This window comes from Heterocephalus glaber, unplaced genomic scaffold (genome assembly GCF_053883595.1).
Source record: "Heterocephalus glaber isolate CG9 unplaced genomic scaffold, H.glaber_assembly_v1.0 deba00001497, whole genome shotgun sequence".
NCBI classification, from domain to species: domain Eukaryota; kingdom Metazoa; phylum Chordata; class Mammalia; order Rodentia; family Bathyergidae; genus Heterocephalus; species Heterocephalus glaber.
This window is the reverse complement of record NW_028258320.1, coordinates 46,024,001-46,047,201: the sequence shown is the minus strand read 5'-3', so window position 1 is coordinate 46,047,201 and position 23,201 is coordinate 46,024,001. Positions and strand designations below refer to the sequence as shown.

Sequence of the window (23,201 nt, the reverse complement as noted above, 5' to 3'; positions counted from 1 at the left end):
AGATTCCAGAGATCTCCTTTGCCCCTTCCACTGTGTGAGGACAATCAAGAAGACTGGGTACCAGGAAGCAGGCCCTAACCAGACATCAAGCCTATCATGATCTCGATCTTGGACACCCAGCCCTCAGAAATGTATTTATAAAGGACTCAGTTATTCACAGGATATCCAGTCTATGGTTATAGCAGCCACATAGACCAAGACAGCCACTTATCATTGAGAATGAACCAGCTTTTTAAACTGACCAAGTTGTTGCCTGGGAAATCTTCAGTGGGCCTGGGCTTATACAAATTTAAATGGTGGCAAGATATAAAAAAAGAATATTGGAGTTTTCCCCAAACTTCTCACCCACTAAGGACCTTCCTTCTACAATTCTAAAAAGATAATACTCAGGCCTAATACAGATGGTTCCTAATTTGTAATGGTTGACCTAATGATTGTTTACAGTGGTACAAAAATGATATACATTCAGTAGAAACTGTATTTTGAATTTTGATTTTTTTTCCCAAGCTAGCTATATGTGATAAGATGGTTTCTCATGATGCTGGGCACCAGCAGCAAGCTGTAGCTCCCAGTCAACCACATGATCACCAGGGGAGACAAGCTGTACTCCATAGGTATTTTGTTTCTTGGCTAGGGTGATTGGGTGTATTCAATTTACAGTATTGTCAATTTACCATGGGTTTAGTGGACATAACTCCCTTGTAAGTTGAGAAGCACTTGCACATCCAGAGTATGGAGTTCACTCACCTTGCCCATTCCTTTTTCTTTGGATAACATCTCCAGGTTTGTTTTGTTTTGTTTTGTTTTGTTTGTAGAATAACCTTTCAGCATTGAAAGGACCTGCACTGAGGGGACCATCAGCCAGGTGACATGTCCTCCATGGCCTCATGATACAAGTCAGGCCAATTAGATCCTCTACACAGAATCTAAGTTTTGACAGGGTGGTGTGTGTGTGGGTGGGGGCACAGATATTTTTGAGCTCTCTTTCCTGGGAAAGGCACTCTGAAAGGACTGTCCAGGAGTCCCTGCTGCTGAAGCCTCAGGAGCTACCTTGCTCTGTTTTCTCTGGAGCTCCATTACACCTAACCAATAAATTCCTCTTTTTCTTAGGTTAATCAGATCTGGTTTTGATGTTTGTGACATGAAGACCATGCCTGATGCAGACACTTAGGCCAGAATACCTGCTTGACTTAAGGTGCTAGTGCATCTTTCAGAAAGATCAAGTGTCCATTGGAGGAAGAATTGGGAATCAGTAGATACATAGAAAGCAGAGCTAAAAAGGATCTCACTGGCCTTGCACATCCACAGCCTAGCCAGAAAGTGCTGGATCATGAACACCAGTTCATTGGTGCATCCTCTTATCTGGAAGTGATTCCAAGTGTGTCAAGCAAAGTTACAAGCATAGTTTGTACCAGCTGTCCTAGTTTAAATAGTTCAGCCATTAAAAACTGTAACATACCCATTTTGTGGATTAAGAGACTAAGGCTAAGACTATGAAGCTGCCAGTAGGCAACTATGGCTTTCAGTACAGGTCTCACTGTGTTATCTGTGACTTCCAGGAACTAGCAGATTCACTTGACAGTCATGATAGTCGTGGGAACTGGAAGCCCCCTGAGGCAGTCAGGGTTAGGAGGCTGCCAGTTCCCAAGTGCCTGACATATTTCAGGTGACTAATTAAGCTTCACTTGGAGATGCCCGTGACCCACTCTGATCCTCTCAGTCAGTCTGGTGGGGAGAAGTCTGGCATCAGTCTTTATAAGCCCCTGTTGATTCAGGTGTGCAGTCAGGATGAAAACCCACCTGATTAGAGGTAATCTGGCCCTCTCTGTGTTATAACTAAACTGTTCTTGTTGGGATCACTAGCAGCCCCCGTCAGATAGTTTTCCTAGTCTACCTAATCCATTTAAATACCCCTTCTGGAAACAGTTCTTTGTGATCCCAAAATTTTCTGATTTTTTTTGTCTCACACAGCCTTCCTTGCTGGCTCTACCTCCTCTGCCAGGCTCTTGATGTCCATGAATCCCTGTTCTCTGTCCTGGCCCTCCGCTCCGCCCACCTGTCCATGGATACTTGTGGCTTAAGCCCATCCTCAGCTCCAGATCGCCTCTATCCAATCACCATTTGGCACATTTACTTGGATAGTTCACAATATATTCAGGTTTAAGGCAGCAAATACAGAGTTCTGGGTCCCTGTTCCCAAATCTGTTTTCCCAATGTCACCTTCCTAAACAAATGTCATCTCCATCCCTGTTGGTCAGGCACTAAGCCCAGGAGCTATCTTTTTTTTGTTTTGTTTTTTTGGGGGGTACCAGGGATCGAACTTGGGTCCTTGCGCTTGCGCAGCAGGCGGCGAAACCACTGTGCTAAATCCACGGCCCTAGGAGCTATCTTTATTTTGTTCTTTTCCTCATCTTCTCTCCCTTCGCCTACCCCATATATTTTTCTATCATCAAGTCTTGCTGCCTTAACTTCCCAAATAGGTCACAACCCCATTCAAATCAGTTTACTGCCTTTGCTTTTGTCCCCTGCAATCCACACTCCACAGAAAAGCCAGGGCACACTTTGGCAACATCAATTAGATTCTTCCCTCCCCTCACTTAAAGCCCTTGGAAAATTTTTCATTGCTTTAAGAGTGAAAAATCTCACTGCGCCCAGCTATGCTCACATCATCAGGCCTCAGATGCTCTGCCCTTAACCTGTCCCAGGGTCCCTCCCTGGGTTTTGTCAGTTGGCCCAGTGGCACCAGCCTCCTTCCCACCAGGTGAGGGAACTTGCAGGGCTTTGCATCCACTGTGCCCTCTTGCCTGGGACCCTCTTCCTTCTATCCTTCACACATCCACTCTCTTTTCACCTTTCATGGGCAGTGTAAATGCCAAAGGAATGACCTCCCTAGTTGCTTCAGTCCATCTCTCCTTACACCCCTGTTTGCTCCTGTAATGGTGGTTTCCATTTAAATGACCAAATTACTGGCTGTAATTCTGTTGTTTTGTTGGCAACTCACTGTCTTAAGGAAACAAACACATGCGGGAATAATAAACTATATATGGTGGCCTATGTTGATAGCTTTCTCAGCTCTGGGAAGCTCTACCTTGAAATGTGAGGACAGAAAGCAGGAAGGCCAAACTTGCCACCAGGCCACTCATGAACTACTGTGTATTGTTCACTGTGGCAGATATAGCCCTACCTCCAACAGGGTGGGCTCCATCATCCATCCTGTGGGCATTCTCTGCACTGATGCTGGTAGTATGCTGACAGCATCATGGCCAGTAATGTGGTTAATGCTGATGCCTGTCAGCTGGGCATGGGGCAGCCAGCCTCAGCCCTTGTGACCTACTGTTTCTAAAGAGCTTTTAGGCACAGCGGCTGCCAAGCTCTTAGGGCAGCTGTGGCTTCTTTGCTGAGATTAAAGAAGCTGCCTACAAAATAAAAAAGGACAAAAAATAAAGGCAAAGAGGATGGAAGACCTGAGCTGTATTCAGTGGCCAAGAGAGAAGCCTATATTTCCCAAGGGATGGGCCGAGGGCTTGACTACTCCCCTGACCATAAATGGCTTTGCTGGGGCTCCCTGGGAACCACCTCTTGCCCTCCCTCTCCAGCTCTCCCAGTTGGATGTTCCTGTGAATGGGAGACACAAGCAAAACACCAGCAAGAAAGGAACTCGAAGAAGGCAGTGACTGGAGAAGGTTCTTGAAAGGCTGGTGGAAATGGTGAGTGAGAGCTAATCTTTTTTTTGTACTAATCTTCCTTTGTCGCTATAAAAACCAATTCCTAAGCCTTTAAATCCCAAGTCTCATAATACTATCAAATAAACTCTACCCCTGTACAATGAAGTGAAGTGGCTTGGGTTTTTTTTTTTTGGTACTGAGGATCAAACTTGGGACCTCACTCTTTCAAGGCAGGCAGCAGAACCACTGAGCTAAATCCCCAGCCTGGCTTGGTTTTTAATTACTTTCCTATGGGAAAAATAGTAATTTTTAAAAATTCCCATTTAATATTTGCTGGTCTCATCTTTTGTTTTGATATAAAGATTTTGTTTTTAACCCTGTCCATACAAAGGTACAGAGTAGATGTTTCAGCTACATTCATTTCCTGGTTGAAGACATGGATCTGATCAATAATTTTATCTTTCCTATTTGGTCAGTCTGCCTTCTGCTATATTATCAGCAACATGGATGTTCACACACTGCATCAGAAACTCCCCACCTTTCTTATTGACTTATGATACATTTTGACTTAATCAAATGATGTTTGCTAAGTTAGGAGGGAAAACAGAAGAGGCTTCTATTGTTGCTTTATTAAAGGAATATGGAAACAGTACAGGTGCTTCTCAGTGGATGAATGGCTACAGAAACTGATATTCCACAGCCTGGATGGACCTGGAGGATATTATTTTCAGGGAAATAAGCCAGATACAAAAAGAAAAATACAGCATGATCTTATATGTGGAATTTAAAAACAAGGGAAGATTATTCAAAGAAGCTGATCAGGCTTTGGAGTTAGGAATGTGATCTAACCTGATCTCTACCATTTACAAGCTGGTGACCTACAGAAACCTATCTTGTTCTACAGCTATGACGTAGGAATAACTTTTCCCTCATAGGGAGGTTATGAGAACAGCATCTGATACCTGCACACCCTCAGTAACAGCAAGTGATTGTCCTGTTTCTCCCTCCTTCTCCTCACAAATAGCAAACTCCTAATAAGAGACACTTAGCCACTATGAATCCCCAGGTGCCTTTAGAATCATTCTGTAGGTATCACATATCCCTCAGACTAACAATAAGCCAAGAGTGTACTGCATCCAATTCTGGAATTTTGAATATTGCTAGTTCATGCTTATAATTCCTTACAACAAAACTTTTCAAGTGGGTTCCCCATCCATGCTCTGTGCTTACCAGCCTCAAAGAACAGGACACCATGTGATCCCTCACATACCACAGTGTTTGACAGGTCTGAAAGCTGCCACAGACTTCATGTCCCTTAGATTTACTGGGTGGAGCAGGCAGGTCAAGTTCATAGTGTCCCATTTTGAGGATGGAAAAACTCAGCCTGGAAGAATAGATTTGCTGTGAAGAAATGGAGACCCAAGAATCCAAGTGATTTATCTCTACTTAGCCCAGATCAGATGGCTCGAGGCCCAGGGTTGCCTTACTCCACCAAGCTACATCTCTAAAGGGCACTGTATCATGTTTTTCTCTCCATGAGAGCACCACACTGTGTTTCTACAAAATAAGAAAGCCTTTCTGAAATTAGCCAAAATCTTCATCATCCAAATATTGATAAACAATTCATGCAATGGCCCACTTGTTGCTGCTTCTCCTCTCTGCTGTCCACCCAAAGAAAGCTTTGTCTTGGGCCTGCTGACATCAGTGCCCAGTACTCACTGATGAGATAAGCTCTGGGCAGCTGCATTCAGTGTCTTAACCACCATGGGTCGTTGTGGCACCTATTGGCTAGATTGGCATCAGCATGAAGGGCAGCAAGAGGACCCTGAACTAAAAGACCCTGGTGTTCCCCTTGCTCCAACATTGTTCTGGAAGAAGAGGTGTACCATGCCTCTAATTCACCTGTAGAAACTGCAGGAGTTGTTTGGAAGCCTTGTGGAGTGATGGAAAGAGGCTGTCATCAGAAGACTTTCAAAGTTCATTTCCATTCTTGAGAGATATTTGCAGAGTGAAAGTGCTTTTTTGCTAACTGACAGAGAAGTGGGCAAAGTTATCATTGAAGTATACAGGCTGGGTAGGGCCATCTTAATTAAAGGACATAATCTTTGGGAGAAGTATACATTGTAAGTACTTAAAACATTCTTGGTTCATAGGAAAATTTTTCATTCATCAACCCAACTGAATTCCAACTCACCAGTGAATTAGCGAAAATAGTTTCATCAGTTTTGCACATATCAGGACTATCTGCTTTATAACATCTTTCAGGTTGGATCTGGGTCACATAAGCCAAGCTCATTTGGCTTATTTCAGAGTGAAGCTCTAACTATTCTCAGTTGTCCCTGAAGTAATTGCTGTTCAGTCCCCGAGTCTCATTTTTTGCCTTCCAAAAGAGGCTTTGAGGTGTAAAATGACTTTCAAGACACATCAGATCTGAAATGTGCTTCTTTAGGTTTCTTTAGTCTTTCACAGTATTCCTATTGGATAACATTCAGTGTTAAAATTTAACAAACCTGAGGGGCTGGGGATTTAGCTCAGTGATGCCACTGCCGGTCTCACAAGGGCAAGGTCCTGAGTTTGATCCCCAATACCTCAAAAAACAAAACAAACAAAAGCTGGGGATTTAGCTCAGTGGTGCTGGCGCCTGCCTTGCAAGCAAGGTCCCAAGTTCAATCCCAGTTATAAAAATTTAGCAAACCTGTAGCTTCAGAAAGACAGAATTTAGCCTTGGAGAAGATTAAGCCATGGAGTATGGTCCAGTCTTGCTGATCAGGCAGGCTGGGGCTGAAGGGGGGCCCGACTAGATGGTCACTAATCCAAGGAGCAGAGTCTAGAAGGTGAAAATAGGATCACTTCAACCCAGGAGAACCAGGACCAGAAAGTGCCACTAGCTGCATCAGAGCCTTGTCTACCCATTGTTCTCATTAGGCACGGAAGGGACTTGGTAAAGAGAAATCTTGGAAAGAAGTACCAATGAGCCCCAAATGGGGCAATAGAATGGGGACAGGGAGCAAAAAAGAGCACTGGTCTGGGCTGGCATGGCCCAGATAAGCAGGTACCTGGGCAGCCCATTTGGTGCCCTGTTGAGTCCACACTTTAAATATTGAGTCCACATGTAGGGGAGAAAGGAGATGGGGTGCTAAGTGAGGGAAGAGTGGAGACTGTTTACTTCTCCCCTGTCATCCTGACCAGTGCAGCTCTGTAGCTTTGGACTGGGGAACAATCAGAAGTCTGGTCTTTTCCAGGTTAACTTTCCTGGGAAGCTATTAAAGTTCAGGTGTTGGACCATGCCTCTTGGGGGGCTTACCTACACCAAGTAAAAAATACTGTATAAATAAATTCACCCAGTGTTTGGCCTGAATGGACCTCAGGGGGAAAAAACTTCCAGTACTTCGCTGAGTTCCTGGTGATGTTTCTCCATTGTCTTTGTGGATTAGGGCCCGTTAGGCCAGAGCCTCACTGTCTGGTTCCCTAATCCAACTCCTACTGGAGACCTGGAGGAGAAGGGGCAATACTGACTTGTTGCTAAGGGAGAAGCTTGAGATGACCTCGGACTTCTTTACTCCCCACTCCTTCTTCTGGGGCCAAGACTGGAAGCAGAGACTGGGGCTGGTACAAACTATCTATGGGATCAATACATTTTTGTGGAATTTTCCAGGGTGATGAGTTTAGGGGAGGGGTTAGGACCTACACCATCCATTCCGAGGAGTTTAAATGCTTTCTTCTCTCTTGCAGAGTTTTTCACTAAACTTCACACTGCCAGCTAATATGGTGAGTATAGCAGAACTTGTTCAGACAGGGCTGAAAAGGTCTGGGCAGAATTTACATGGGAAGTCCCGAACTTTGTCCCATACACCTAATGTACAAGGAGTGATCAAAAACTATGGTGAATGTTTAACTTAAAAAAAACAACTTATTACTGTATCAGCCACATTACCAAGAATTATGGGACAAGTGTGTTTGAAGTGAGGGGGAGTATTTTGAGGGAGAATTAATGGCAATGTGTCTTTACCATAATAACATTTTAAAATGTAAACATTCACTGTATTTTCTGATCACCCATTATACAGTGATGTCTGACAAAAACGATGAATAATTGAGAAGTGCTGAGAATAATTTTTCAGTTATAAAAATTATAAATGCACATTTTGAAAAAAATAGAAGAACACAAAAAGCCCAAAATTCCTACTAGCAGAAAACATTAGTATAACCCCTTCCATCTTATTTGATTTAATGTAATTTTTGACTTTTGTTGTCTTTGTATTGTGTTCTTATTTTACATGTAATTTTATATCTTAAGTATTTTGAATCAGTCTTAATAACCATAACTGAAGACAGTCATATGCTATTCAATTAAATGAATTATTTCTCTAACTGATTAATTGTAATTAGGAATAATTTTGTGATAAACATCATTATAGATAAACCTGGTTTGCATTTAAGATTATTTCCTTAGTATGTATTCTGGCAGGGGGATGATTGGATCAGCACGAATGAACATTTTAAATCTTTTCATTATGATATTTAGTTTAAAATCAAAACAAATTTTTTGTTATTGAGGGCATACAGCTTCAATCCACAGCTGCACTTCCAGCTTTCCATTCTCATGTTGTATAGAGTTAACACTAACATCCAGGGTTGTTTTCTGATCAATAGTATGCCATGACTGAGTGAGGCATTTTCTTGGCCCAGTTTTTAAGTTATATGACCATGCCAAATTTTTCTGATAAGTTATATGGTTATTCAAAGAGGATCTTGAAGCTAGTTCTCATTTTTACTTTACATGGAGCATAGTTCCAGAAAGTGACAGGAAGACCCTTGTAACTTACTGCTGAAATTCTGGTGCCCACCACTGTCTGTCCTGATCATCTGTTTCCAAGCTACCCTCCTGGGGATGGTCCCCTGCCTTCTGCCCCTCCCTTGCCTGATGAACCTCTCCAACTTGCCCTGCCTCTCTGCTTCAGCCTCTCCCTGGTGTCTGCAGACAGATTCCCCATCCCTGTCCTTATTTGCCAAAGTTTTTCCTTTACTTGGTGCTAAACTTACCCCCTGGCTGCTGGAACCCTGTGGATCTATTGAAACGCCGACTTTATCTTATCCTGGATTGGCCTATTACATCAACATAATACAGAGAAGCCATTGTTTGGGATAGCAGGGGTGAGTAGGGTGGGAGGAAGGCTCTTATGATGTCACCTTTTGAAACATCATCTTGGTTAACAGCTCATTTCTCTGAGAAGTGTCCCTTCCCTGTTTTGAACCTATGAAGGACCAGTCACCCTAGTCTGCCTAAGACCATCTACTTTAGTACAGAACATCCTGCATCCTGGGGAGCCTCTCTGGATATCAAAGGCGATCATTCTACCTGGCAGTGCAGTGGAAAAAGACTGAGAAGTGGGAGAGGTGGGAACCTGGAAGTAGAGCCTCTGCAGGGAGTTTGGAACAGGGTGAAGTAGACAAGTCACTCCCTGCTGGACCATACTGAACCCTCAAGTATGAAAAACTGAGTTGGGCTGCTGCCTTTGACCTTAGAGGCAGGCTGGCACAATGGGTAAGAGCATGCATCCTAGAGCAAGACAACTCAAGTCTTCCACTTTAGAGCTGTTTGACCTCACATAAGTTACTTCACTTCTCTGTGCCTCACTCTTCTCATCTGTAAAATGGGAATCAGTCCTACTTCACTGGCTGTTTTTAAAAAAATTTTAAAAATTTTATTAGTATGTATTTGGAGTATATAATGATTACATTCATCATGGGGAGCTGGTACATGTACATAACACATCTTAATTCTTTTAACTTCCTCTTCCTTCACTGGCTGTTGTAAAGAATAAATGAATGGGGCCAGGGATTTAGCTCAGTGGTGCCACCGCCTGCCTTGCAAGTGCAAGGTCCCGAGTTTGATCCCCAGTACCAAAAAAAAAAAAAAAGAATAAATGAATCAATATGGTAAATGTTTGAACGGCCTCAACAGCCTGGTACATATTAGATGCTCCATAAGCATTAGCTGGTATAATTAACAAGTACTCATGAGAGCAGCAAAAGTTATAAAAATATATATATAGAGAAAGAGTCAACATGCAAGGAAAGGCACAGACTAAAAGCTGTGCTTTTAGGAGAGATGGAGAGAGAGGGGTCGCTTCATCCTGACAAGTTCCTATCCTATCCCATTCCTATCTCTGGTTCTACCTGGAGAACGAGCTTCCCACCTGTTCTTGAGCTCCATAAGGTGCATTTGCATCTTATGAGTTATCCTCCATTCTGTTTAGTTTAGTTTTTGGGTTTTTTTGGCCAAAGCCAGCCCAAGTAAATTTCCACAACCGAAAATAGAATATTTTACCTTAAATGATAGCTGACTCTTTCCACTACCCTTACAAATAAAACATAAAAGATAGATACAGGGTTAAAGCAATATGGGGGTGAATTGAGGAAATTATGTTTAGGTGAAAGGGTAACTATTTAACCATCATGTGTCTGGTTATTAAATCTCTCTTCCTGGTAGAGGGCTGGGCAGAGAATCCAAACACACAAGCTCAGGTTAGATTCATGGTTATATATGGGAACTTGAACAAGTGCCAAACTTCCCTGAGGTCTGTTTTGTTTTGCTATTTCTTTTTTTATTGGTAAAATAATTGTTCAAAAGTCTTGGGACTTGAGATTGCTGAGAGGACTAAATAAATAACAAGCCTGACCGGAGGTTTGTAAAATTTCAAGGGATAACAAAAACCCATATTTCTGGCACCCATTTGACCCTACAACAACCTTAGAGGGTGGTTACTACTGTCCCTATGTAGATGAAGGAATGAGGTGCCTTAGCTTGTGAGTAGAGAAATGGGCACACCATTGAAGCCACTGCAAGCCCAGTATCTGTGCTTTTTTTCTTCCCTAGTGGTACGGATAAAACCCAGGACCATGTACACTGTAGCAAATGCTTTACTACTGAGCTATATTTCCAGTACTTTTAATCCTACATTCCACTACAGAGCATAGTTTACATAGTCAGCTGTCATGTAGAACTCTGTTCCCTTAGAGTTATTGATGAAGGCAAGATTTGCCTTCATATCCCAGAAATGAATGATATCCAGTCCCATTCCTTGAGTGATGTGAACCAGAACAACATAATATATTCATTCAATGTAGTCTTATTCCCAGGAGCATGACGAATTCACAATTGCTGCCATTTGCTTCATTATATATTTGAAAACAAGTAAGGCTTTCTTTAACAGCCTTATTTAACAGCCTTATTTAACAGCTTATTTAACAGCCTTATTCCAATATTTGTATTTGTTTCCATTATAGCCAAGCTATTCTGGTAAGGGGCAGGGAAAAACTTTTTGAGATGTAACATATTCACAAGGTGAATAATAAATATGTCAATAATAAAGACCTGAATTTTAAAATCCTCTTTACTCATAGCCAAATTTCATTTCAATTCTTACCCAGGAAACAACCAGACACATTTCTGTTTGGTAATTGTTAATAGTTGACCCAAGGAGTAAACTTTAGGCGTTATAGCTTAACCTTTGATAGATTGTCTTGTGTAATGTATAATATATATATATGTATATATATATAATGTGTGTGTCTTGTGTAATGTGTAATACATATATATAATGTATGTGTCTGTGTAATATATATATATTATGTGTGTGTCTCGTGTAGTGTGTAATATATATTATGTGTGTGTCTCATGTAATGTAATATATATATTATGTGTGTGTCTGCTGTAATGTGTAATATATATATATTATGTGTGTCTCGTGTAATAATGTGTAATATATATATTGTGTGTGTCTCGTGTAATGTGTAATATATATATATTATGTGATATATATATCTCCTTTTTTTTCATACAGACTTCCTTTCCAGTTGTTACAGGTGGGAATGAAGCAGTAAGTATCACTTAAAGTACCAACCCTTGACTGCATCATTTATAAAATAGGGAAAACTACCCACCTCATATATTTGTTTTGAGGACTAAAATTTGATATGTGAATCCCAGAACCCAGAACCTGGCTCAACAATTATTCTTATGACCACCTAAGCTCAAAACCAAGGGAGAACATAAAAATCACAGGTAGGTGTCACAAAGGATTGAGTAAAAGAAGCCAGGTACAAAAGAATATAAACCTTATATTTGTATCTGTGATAATGAAAAACAGACAAAGCTTATCTACAGAGTGAGATTTCAAGACAGTCGTCACACAGAGAGATGAAGGGGACTTTGGGGTCCAGGCAGTGTTCTATTTCTTGACCTGAGTGTTGGTTTCATGGATGCATTTATCATGTGAAAAGTCATCCACCTGTATCTATCTGGCTTATAGAGTCTTATTATTTTTCCATAAAATCATATCCTCAAAAAGGGAAAGAGAACCCAGCATTATACAAGTGTTGCACATCTATTAGAGATTCTGTAGATTGTCATCAGTATTTCTAGAAAATCTGGAAATCTAAAAATTTATGTGGCTACAAGCATGACTATTTTTACCCAAATCAAAGCAATGTGGGCACATGAAAATTGGTTAATACATTTAGTGTAAATAACTTAAAAATCATATGAAAATGGTGTGGGATATAATAAAAGCTTTCACGTTTTTCTGGACTGGTAGGTAAACATGGCATCTAATTGTGCTGATTTGTACCTCAGCTTTTCCTGTGTTGAGACATTTGTGTTTCTGTTCCTGGGAATGCTTCTTCAGATCAGTTGTCCATTTTTCTACTAGATTTCACTCTTTCCAATTGATTTAAACAGCTGGGTGTACACCTGTAATCCCTGTACTCTGAAACTGAGGCAGGAAGATTGCAAGTTTGAGCCCAGCCTGGATAACTAAGTATTTTAGCAAGACCCTGGATCTAAATGGCCAGGAATGCAGCTCAGTATGAAGGTCCTAGCTTCATTCTCCAGTACTACAAAGAACAAAAATAAACAAACAAAAAACTACTATGTAAATTAAATCCTAGGACAGCAAGTCATTTGTCATATATGTTAAAAATGTTTTTTTCACAGTATTTCATTTCTTTTGATATGGTATATGACATGTATAGTCTATGCAGATTTTTGTTTTATTTTTAATCTATTGAAATTTTCCTTTAGTATTAAAGAATCTGAGCTTCCCCTGACTCTGTTTTTCTCTCTGTGCCAGGACTGTGGGCCCTCTGTTGGATTAGCAGCAGGCATCCCATCTTTGGTGGCCACAGCCCTCCTGGTAGCCTTACTATTTACTTTTGTTCACCGAAGAAGAAGAAGAAGAAGAAGCAGAAGCAGTGAGTCTGCTGAGGTGAGTACCAGGTCTTTTGGATCTAGATATGTAGTAGGAATCAATATTTCAGTGAATTGGCATTTGAGCTAAAAGTATCAGAATTGAGCATCTGTGTTATTGCCTGAGGACAATGTGGTAGAAGTCCCTGTGCCATATTTCCTTTTCAGATTCAATTCAGTTCTGCTCCAGAAAGAGCTGATGTGCATACAACTCTCAGGTCACGTGAAGACAACCCTGGCAACAAAGATGGCATGTGAGGTGGCAATAGCAGTGGAGAGATGTTTGTTGCCATGGCAAGCATGTCTGTACAGTGAGTGTATTTTCTAAGGTGAGGTGGAGAAAAGAGCACAAGGTTCACAAAGAGCACAGAAATGATGTTAGAAAATATAAGAGACAAAGAAGTATGGGGGCAGGCAGGGATATGTCCAGACCACATCTTTTCCCTAGGTGGTCTGAACATGCAGAATTTACAAGAGAATGTCCATGTATCCCTCATCCTTCAATGTTAGATTCCTCGGGTGACCATACTCAGAATTCAAGGGCAACGCAGACCAATATCGAACAAAGGTCCATGGTTATGACTGAACAGTATTAAGTAGGCTCTGGGTTCTCCTTTCATTTTTGATTTATAAATATTCATGGTTGCTTTCACACTGGTGAGCGTTAATAGAGACAGAAAACCTAGCTTCTAATCCTGGCTCTATCACTTTATTATTTAGATGATTCTGGACATGTAACTTAACATTTTCTATGCTCTTGTCAGATCAATTAAAAAACAGGTATCATCCAGGCATGGTGGCACTTACCTGTAATCCCAGCATGCAGGAGGCTCAGGCAGGAAATCGCTGTGAGTTCAAGGTCATCCTGGGCTACACAGTGTGTTCAAGGCCATCTGACCTACATAGCAAGATCTTGTCTCAAGAAAACAAAAACAAAACAAAGCAAAAGGGCTGGAGATTTAGCTCAGTGGCACTGAGCCTGCCTCGCAAGTGCAAGGTCCCGAGTTCAATCCCCAGTACCAAAACAAACAAGCAACCAAAAACCAGAAAACAAAAAACCTCCAACCCCCCCCAACAGAAAACAACAACAACAAAACAAAAACAGGTATCACAAAAAGCTGTATCTCAGTGGTAGAATGCTTGCAAAACATATACAAGGCCCTTGGTTTGATTACCAGCTCCACTGGGGAGAAAAAAATGTTCTACTTTCCCTATTTAAAGAGGCAGGCAGAATTGTAAGGATGACATGAAATCATGGACAGTAATTGTCTTTGTTACTATCTCATTGCTGGGACAAAATTCCCAACACCCCCAAGTTAAAGGAAATAAGATTTATTTTAGCAATCAGTTTGTGGAGGTTTCAGTCTATAGTTGGCCGGCTCCAAGGCAGGGTGACATGTCAGAGGAGAAAGAGTCCATGGCATGGCAGGCAGGAAGCAGCAAGCAGTGAGCCCCCCTTTCCCTTTTTATTCCATTCAGGCTACAAGCCTATTGGCTGGTGCCACCCATACCCAGGGTGGGCCTTCCCATTATCTACACCCGGAGCTATGCTAAACCATTCAGTGGACTAATCCAGTTATTACACAACCATAATTCAGTATCACACATCCATAATCCAGCAACCTCCCAAAAGCTCCACCTACGAGGCTTTGGGGGCACATCTAGATATAACCTATAACATTCCATCCCTCACTCCCAAGAGACTCAGTTCATCCCTTTATGCAAAATGCATTTAGTTCATTTCTAAGAGTTGCCAAAGTCCTAACAGTTTCAGCATTGCTGGAAAGTGCAAGTCCAAACTTTCCTCTGAGATTTAAGGTAAACTCTTAGCCCTTATAAAAATGTAAAGAAAATTGCATACAATGCCACAAGATAAACATTCCCATTCCAAAAGGCACAAATAGAGGGATAGAGAGGAATGGGACCTAAGCAAGATCAAGATCCAGCAGGGCAAGCATTAAATCCCATGGTTCCATGTTCAGCACCGAGGGCAATCTCTGGTAAAATGTGAACTCTAAAGAGCTTGGGTGGCTTTGCCCCATGGCACTGCTGGTGGTTGTAGCTTTCATGGCTTCTCTCTTGGGCCACTTTGATCATTTCTTGTAACTTTCCTCAGAAGATCTATGTTCCTGGCTTCTCCAACCTTCTGGGGTCTTCACTGCACCTTCAGCTTCACACTTATAGCTTCACACACTGCCATCTCAGGGTCATACTATCTGGCCTCCCAGGCCTTCTTCTGGAATGGATATAAGTCTTCCTAACCCCATGACTCTTTCATCCTGCATATGTCTAAAACCAGCACCATGTGGCTGATGCCAAGGTCTGCTGCCATCTGCAGCAGTAGCCAGACTTCCTTTTCTCTTGGCTATAAAGGCATTTAGTGAGTGCCTGAATGGCTAAGCACTATAAACCCAATCCCAAAGAACAAATTCCCTAGGCTGCTGCCATCTGGAACATGGTCCACTGGGGCTCTCTTCTCAAAATAAAGTCTTACCTTTGCAAGCTTGAGGCTGCAAAGGCTGGTGTCCTGCTGGTTCCTGTGACCCATGTTTTCTATTGTCCAGTTCCAAAGTACAGTACCTGGCTTTCCAATACCAATCATTTCAGCAACTAAGTTTTCCTCTGCTCCATCTTTGCAGTCTGTAACTTTACTGGAGCTTCCTTTCTGGCCAAACTCAAAACTTTTTAAATCATTCTACTGGACTGTTTGCTCTTAATTCTCAAGATAGAGCTGACTAAAAGCCCCCAATAGTAGCTATGCCACCACCTCAACATTAGACTGCCTTGAAATTTTTTATGCCAGTTTAAGTAGTCCACTGCCCTTAATCTCAGTCTTGTGCAATGTCTCTGGACATGGGCAAAATTTAGATAGATTTTTGGCCAGAGTATAACAGATGGCCTGGAGTCCAACTGTCCATATAGTTCTTATTCCCAACTGAAACTTCCTGAACCTGGTCTTTACTGCTTGCATTTCTATCCGCATTCTGATTTTCTGAGCTCTGACCAGAATCTCCCATCAAGCTGAGCTTATAGCATTCTAGAGCTGCTTCTCCAGCCAGCATCTCACAACCTCTCCAAACTGTTTCTTCAGATTTCTGAACCACATGGCCAGGTAATGTTACAGCAACAACTCCAATTCTCTAGTACCAAAATCTGTCTTAGTTACTTGTTGCTAGGACAAAGTACCCAACACCCACAAGTTAAAGGACAGATTTATTTTAGCTCAGTTTGTAATGGTTTCAGTCTGTAGCTGGCTGGTTCCAAGGCAGGGCAGAATAGCAGAGGAGCATGCCAGAGAAGAGTCTATGGCATGGCAGGCAGCAAGCAGCAAGCAGTGTCTCCCTTTTTCTTTTAATTCCATTTAGGCTACAAGCCTATTGGTTGGTGCCCCCATACCCAGGGTGAGCCTTCCCATTATCTACAGCGAGAGCTATACTAAACCAATGAGTGGACTAATCCAGTTACCACACACCCACAATCCAGTATCACACATCTACGATCCAGACACCTCCCAAAAGCCCCACCTATGAGCACATGAAGTGGGACATTTGGATATAAGCCATAAGAATGATCTCATATAAAGATGTTTTGGCAACCTGTAAACTTTAAGAACATTAAGAAGTATTGTGGGCTGAAGATTTAGCTCAGTGGTTTCGCCACCTGCCTTGCAAGCACAATGTCCCGAGTTGAGTCCCTGGTACCAAAAAAGACAAAGGACAAAAAAAAACCAAAACAAAAAAACCCAAAAACAAAACCCAAAGAAGTATTGTGGGTAATGGTGCTATGTAAGTAATAGTTTCTCAGTCTTCCTTGTCCTTTTTTTTTTTTTTTGGTACCGCGGATCGAACTCGGGTCCTTGTGCTTGCACAGCAGGCGGTGAAACCACTGAGCTAAATCCCCGGCCCGGTCTTCCTTGTACTTTAAAATCATTTAGGAAGCCATAAAAATACCAATCACCAAAATCAGTTTAGTCAGAATTTCTGGATGATAGAGCTGTGGGACTATTATTTATTTTAATTAATGATACAAGTATTCCCCTATTATTCACAAAGTTTGCATTCCAATACCCTCCAACGGATGTTTGACAATGTGGAGTACTGAACCATATATATATATATATATATGTGTGTGTGTGTGTGTGTGTGTGTCTATACACACACACACACACATAATGTTTTTTGCAATGTACACATACCCATGATAAAATTGAATCTGTAAATTAGGGACGTAAGATATTAACAACAATAGAAAAATTATAACAATATACTATAATATAACTTTTGTGAGTGTGGTTTGTTCCATCTCAACTAACATAGGGCAGGTAGCATATAGAGAATGAATACACTGAATAAAGGGGTTATTCACTTCTTGGGCAGGATGAAGCAGGATGGGTTGATACCATCATGCTATTCAGAATCAGAACGTCAATTTTAAAACTTTTATAAATTGCTTATTTCTGGAGTTCCTATTAATATTTTCAGACCCCAGTTGACCACTGGTTAACTAAACCTGGGGGAAGCAAAACCTTGGATAAAGGGGATTACCATACTTTTATACACACACTAAGTAGAAAAGAATAGTTCAGTGAATTCAACTATCAGCTCATGGTCAATCTTGTTTTATCTCTACTCCCACCTACTTCTTCATACTGTCAATTCTGGATTATTTTTGAGAAACCCATAATGATGTTTCTTGAGTTTGTTTCATTTGCAGGGGTAATTATCTGTTTGTGTATTTTGCTTTTAAAGCTTTCTGGTGATTCCAATGTGCATTCAGGGTTAAGAACCACTGATTTTTATCATGGTTATGGTCAAATGCTGCAACCCCCCCCCCCTTTTTTTTTAGGAAACTGAAAGACCATGTGAAATTTCAGAAATCTATGACAAACCCAAGATATCTGAAGTAAGAACTTTTGATTATAATCTATATATATGATTCATACATTGACCATGTTAAAGGGTTTAAGGCTTTTCATATATAGATGTATGATATGAGTGCATGTGGAAGGAAGGGGACCAGAAAAAGCTCAAGTACAAAGGTGGTTCTCACTGTAATTTTATTGGCTAGACAAGAGTTCAAGGTTTATTTAATATTAGAAAATCAAGTTAATATTACTTATTTCACAGACAAATTAAAAGGGGAAAACTGTGACTATCTCTAGGGGTGAGGAGAGTTTAAAAAAATCACTTGTAATATGAACTTTTAGCAAACTAGAGTGGGAACTTCTTCACTTGAAAGTTGGCAATCTTTTAAAAACACTACAGCAAATGTCACTCCCAATGATGAAATGTTGAAAGCTTTCTCATTAAGATCAGAAATAAATAAAAGACATTCATCACTTCTATTCAGTATTGTATCTTAGATCCTTGCCAATAGAGTAGGATAGGAAAAAGAAAATGTAAGTCTAAAATAGGAAGAAACACAGTTGTCATTATTTGTAGAAGATATGCTCATCTACATAGAAAAATGAAATATTCTAGATAAGTTATTAGAATTAACAAGGTATTTTAACAAGTTTACTGGATCAAAAAATTAAAATAGAAAAGTAATGTACACTTCTTAACATTAACAAAATCAATTAAAAATTTACAAAATACCATTTAAAAAATTCTTTTATTGGTACATTTTAGGTATACAATACATTTACATTTATCACTGAGTGCTTGTACCTGTACATGTTGTATCTTGGTTCTTATTTTTTTTCCCCATGACCTGTGCACCCTTCACCTCCTCCACCCTTCAAAATACCATTTTGTAGCAGTGATAAAAATATATAGAATACTGAAGAATAAATCTAACAAAAAATGTAATCCTGTCATGGAAATAAAACTTTAATAAGCAACAATAAATGCCTAAAAAACTAGGATGATATATCATGTTCCTAGGCAGGAAGACTTAATGGCATAAAGATATCAAACACTACAAATTGGTGGTTCATTTATTATGTATATAATAAATGTAATTCCAATATAAATCCTATTTTTAAATGAAATTTAGTAAAGTTCTTCTAAAATCTATATGGAATGAGGCAGAGAATGATTTTAGAGAAGATGAACAGACAGAACAAGTAGAAAACAAATGGCAAGATGGTAGTATATTAGTCAGCTTTGCATTGTTATGGCAAAATATTCAAGAATAACAACTTAAAGGAAGAAAGGTTTATTTTGTTTCATGGTTTCAGAGGTTTCAGTTCATGGTAAGCTGGTTTCATTGCTGTGGGCCTAACATAAAGCAAGACATCATAGTGAGAAGGTATGATGTAGCAATGGTTTCACCTTATGGCACCTGGGAAAAAGAGAAGGAGGGAAGAAAATAATCAGAAAGGAAGGGGTTGGGAACAAGATATATCAAAGACACACCTCTAGGGGCCTACTCCCTCTAACTTAGCCCTACCTCCTAAGAGTCCATGCAGCTAATGAACTCATCAATGGATTGATCCACTTGATGAAGTTAGAGCCCTCATGATCCAATCACTTCTCCAAATTCCACCAGATGGTAACCAAGACTTTAATACAATAACCCTTTTGGGGAACACTTTGGATTTCAACCATAACAGTAGACTTAAACTCAACCATATCAGTGATCATATTAAATGTAAATGATCTAAATACCCTCAATTAAAAGGCAGAGATGCTCAGATTGGTTATAAAAGCCAGATCGAAATATATGATGTCTACAAAACTCCACTTTAAAAATAAAGATTCAAGTAGATTAAACATTAAAGAATGGATAAAGAGATACTATGTTAATAAGCAAAAGAGAATTACATGACCTGAAAACATCCCAAAGGCAGTCAGGTCATCAATTGCAAACCTCTCCTCACTTTATTTTCTCTTTTTCAAAGATCACTGTCCTTCCTCATCTGATGTACAGTGTCTTTAAAACTATTGTTTCAATTTTTCCCCTGAATTTTGGTTATTTCAGGTGGGAGGGTAAATATGGTTGTATTACTCCATCTTGGACAGCAGCAGAAGTCTCTGAGAGGTATTTTCAAAAAATCTGTTTCTTTTCCCAAGAATCCTAGGAGGTCACCCACACATATGAAGAATACTACAGGAGCACAAGAAGCCCACATATATGTGAAGACTGTAGCAGGAAGCGAGCAGCCCCTGCCTGACACTTACCATCCTCCTGAAGAAATAGAGAGAAGGAGGGGACTGTGGTGGCTTATACCTAGACTAAGCCTGGAATGATGTAACTTAGTCAAGGAGCAGATCTGGATCCAAACAGGGCCAAAGACATAGGGATTTGTACTTGGAGAGGACAGATGCCAAGCTGCTTCTTAACCAATTCACATTTCATTTGTAGATGTGGAATACTTTTGGGTGGATTTATCTCTTTAGGGGATGGTTCCAGTAAGGTTCATTCTGACTCTCAGATCTATTGTTTAATAAGTAGTGAAACACCATATGTGTTTACTATACATCCAGATGAACTCCTAAGCTTCTGTCTTGACTCCAGTGGGAATTTGCCTTTGTGATTTTGGGAAAAGGGCCTGGTTTCTGAGTGTCTTGCCTTTTCATCTTTTTATTACATCCCTTTTCTCAAAAAAGGTATCAGGCCTGGCTTCTGTAGGAATGTTGGCCAAGGTCAGCCCAGTATAAGTTAGAATATAAATGAAACTTATGTGAAATGCATGAGGGGAAGTCATTTCTTATTTCTTCAGTCTAATACTCTCCCAAATGTGGTATTCAGCTCGCTATTTCTTATTTCTGAATATCTCAGAATAAAAGGCCATATGGAGCCACACATTTCCTGATCATAGGGCAGGATATGGTTTGGTCATGTCACGCAGCAGCCTAAAGAAAATTGGACCTGCCACTGAACAACTGTATGACTTTTGGAGAAGTCAGTTAACTTCTCCAAGCCATAGTCTTTGGTTTTGTCTAAGAGGGGATTTATATTACTTGATTTGTGAGGTCATTAAAAAAATTAAAGAAGAAATAAAGGGAAGTGTTTGCCACTTTAACTATTAAAAATTTTAGTTCTCTTTCCCTACCTACTTTTTCTTACCTCTTCCTATAGTGCTTGTCTGATAAAGTCAAACAGCTGATCACCAGTACTTATTACCTATATTTATAAGGTCACCAAGGAAATATTTATGTCAAACATTTTCCATGGCCTGCAATCCAAATTGTTGAAATCTAAAGTTGATTCTAGATTGATATCTAAAGGTAATTCTAGTAGTGTGTAAAATTTTAAACCTAGATCTAAATGCGACCTTGACCTTACATATGAGCCAGCAAAAGACAGGTTTTTACAAGTTATACATTCCAAGTACAGAAACTTGAGGTATAACATTTACCCTTCAAGATGTTGAAGTTGAGGAGATTCATGTTTTATTTTAAAATGACTTTTTTTTTGGTACTGGGGATCGAACTTGGGACCTTGCACTTGTGAGGCAGGCGGTGGAACCACTGAGCTAAATCTCCAGCCCTTAAAATGACTTTTATTTACAGTGAGACATTGTAAAAGTAAGACAATGTGTGCCTCTTATGACAGTTTCTCAAATCTTTAAACTTTGTGCCTTATGTGTAGTTCCAAGGATATAATTTCTTTTATTTAAACATCATCATCATCATCATCATCATCATCATCATCATCATCATCATCATCAAGAACAAGAACAAGAACAACAAAAGTCTTCAGAGAGAACAAGAATACTTGAGCCCATGAATAGCAATGCCATTTTAGCTTACTGAAGATTCTCTCCAGGGAGGCTTAATGGAAAAGAAGACACCAACTGGAGTGCTGTTGCACTCATCAAGCATAAACTGGTTGTTTGTCCAGCTTTGTGTGAATAACTCCAGAATAGATCATTCTCTGACTTTCTCTTATCTCAGTAACACTCCTTCCCAGTTTTCAAGGCCTCTTTGTCCCCTCCACACTTTGCTTGTTTTATCTTTCTTCTGGCTTCAGTACTAACTTCACTTTTTCTATGACTTTAGGTAAGCTGTTTTCCTAGTATGTCAGATATCTTACCAGTCACTTGGCCTAGTAGACATGTCATTTATCACCTTCACTTGCATCTGTGATTAGAGAATATTTAAGTCAAGCAGTTCTGCAATGGATTTTGTGTGTGCACATGTTTGTGTGTGTGTGGGAGGGGTTTTTATGTGTACAGAGATAAAGAAGGGGGAGGAAAAATGAGTTGCTGTGAGAGATTACTAGCAATAAGTGCATATGCATCCTATGAGAATTGAGAAAAGGCCACGAAGAGAGATCAATAATACCAGAGGGAAGAATTCAAGAAGAAAGCAATAAGTTGGGTAGCTATATGCCTGCCATCTAAGGATAAAAAAGAAAAAAGACAACATTGAGTAGCTTAGGTCAAGCCTTCACCATCACTCCCATGAAGAAGTTTTCAGACAGTCTGTTGCCCTGTTCTTGGCCACTGCCTTTGAGTAGGCCAGGCTGTATGGTGGGAAATCCTGGGTTCCACTCTATGAGCAATGCTGATGTACTAGAAAATATTCCTTTCTCACATAGAGCTCTGATTGCTCAGAAATATACTGACAACAGGTTCTATAAACCTGTCACATGTCAACACCTACTTTTCAAAGCCCTTTGTGAAATTCAGTACTAAGTTTGAAATTGTACTAAGTCCCCTGGATTCAGTCCCTTTGACAAGCAGATTTGGCCATTTTGAAGCAAATGTACACAGGGTTGCTGATGCTTTTACTTCTTACACATTGGGAAGAATCTTGTATGTACTGGGAACTCAGTTGTGGCCTTGACTTTGATACTGATAGACATCAACCCTCATGCAAGTTGTTGATCACCTAGAGCCCCAGGTCTGTACTTATAAAATGGAAACTCTACAAGGTAGCTGTGAATCTGGACTAAAACAGATATCTCGATAAGCCTGTGGCCTATAAGTTATGATTTGTACTTTGGATCATTTATTTGAATTCTGCTTATAATCCATGTTTAGAATATTTCAAATTGTTCCTACTAAACTAGTAAGGTTTAGTATGTCTGTCCTATATTTCTGCTATATGCACAAAAACTTATTTTGGAATAAAATGAAAAATAAAATGAGATGTTATTGTTTATATCTAGATGTCCCCTTAAGGCCTCATGTGATCACAATCAGGGATTTTGGAGGGTAATTGAATTATTTTAACTTGCTGTTAAAGGTGTGACCTGATTGGAAAAGGTGGGTCCTTGGGAGGGGCATGGCCTGGAAGAATTTATCTCCCTCCTCAGCTCTTTCCTTTCACTCTCTGCTTCCTGGACACCATGCCTTGAGCTCTTCTTCTCTACCAGGCTGCCCTGACTTAAAG

At 40.2% G+C, this 23,201-nt stretch overlaps 1 protein-coding gene across 3 annotated transcripts; it reads left to right on the top strand.

Moving 5' to 3' along the window:
• The first annotated feature begins 3,346 nt into the window (after window positions 1-3,346).
• Opalin (oligodendrocytic myelin paranodal and inner loop protein) lies at window positions 3,347-22,956 on the top strand. Of its 3 annotated transcripts, XM_004838576.3 has the most exons (6): window positions 3,362-3,707; window positions 7,398-7,433; window positions 11,513-11,548; window positions 12,800-12,934; window positions 17,761-17,817; window positions 19,932-22,956. In XM_004838576.3, the coding sequence occupies exons 1-6, from the start codon at window positions 3,705-3,707 to the stop codon at window positions 20,106-20,108; spliced, it is 444 nt and encodes a 147-aa protein (XP_004838633.1). In that variant the 5' UTR covers window positions 3,362-3,704; the 3' UTR covers window positions 20,109-22,956. The 3 variants fall into 3 exon arrangements, with proteins under 3 accessions (XP_087041169.1, XP_087041168.1, XP_004838633.1); XM_087185043.1 differs by lacking the exons at window positions 17,761-17,817; window positions 19,932-22,956 and adding an exon at window positions 13,084-17,752 and having other exon boundaries at window positions 3,347-3,707; XM_087185042.1 differs by lacking the exon at window positions 17,761-17,817 and having other exon boundaries at window positions 3,355-3,707.
• Window positions 22,957-23,201: the final 245 nt, after the last annotated feature.

Excerpts from the sequence above, each read along its gene's own strand:
- Opalin (XM_004838576.3), top strand. Across the intron at positions 11,549-12,799 it reads TTACAGGTGGGAATGAAGCA|GACTGTGGGCCCTCTGTTGG; the intron begins GTAAGTATCACT and ends TCTCTGTGCCAG. Across the intron at positions 17,818-19,931 it reads ACAAACCCAAGATATCTGAA|AATCCTAGGAGGTCACCCAC; the intron begins GTAAGAACTTTT and ends TCTTTTCCCAAG.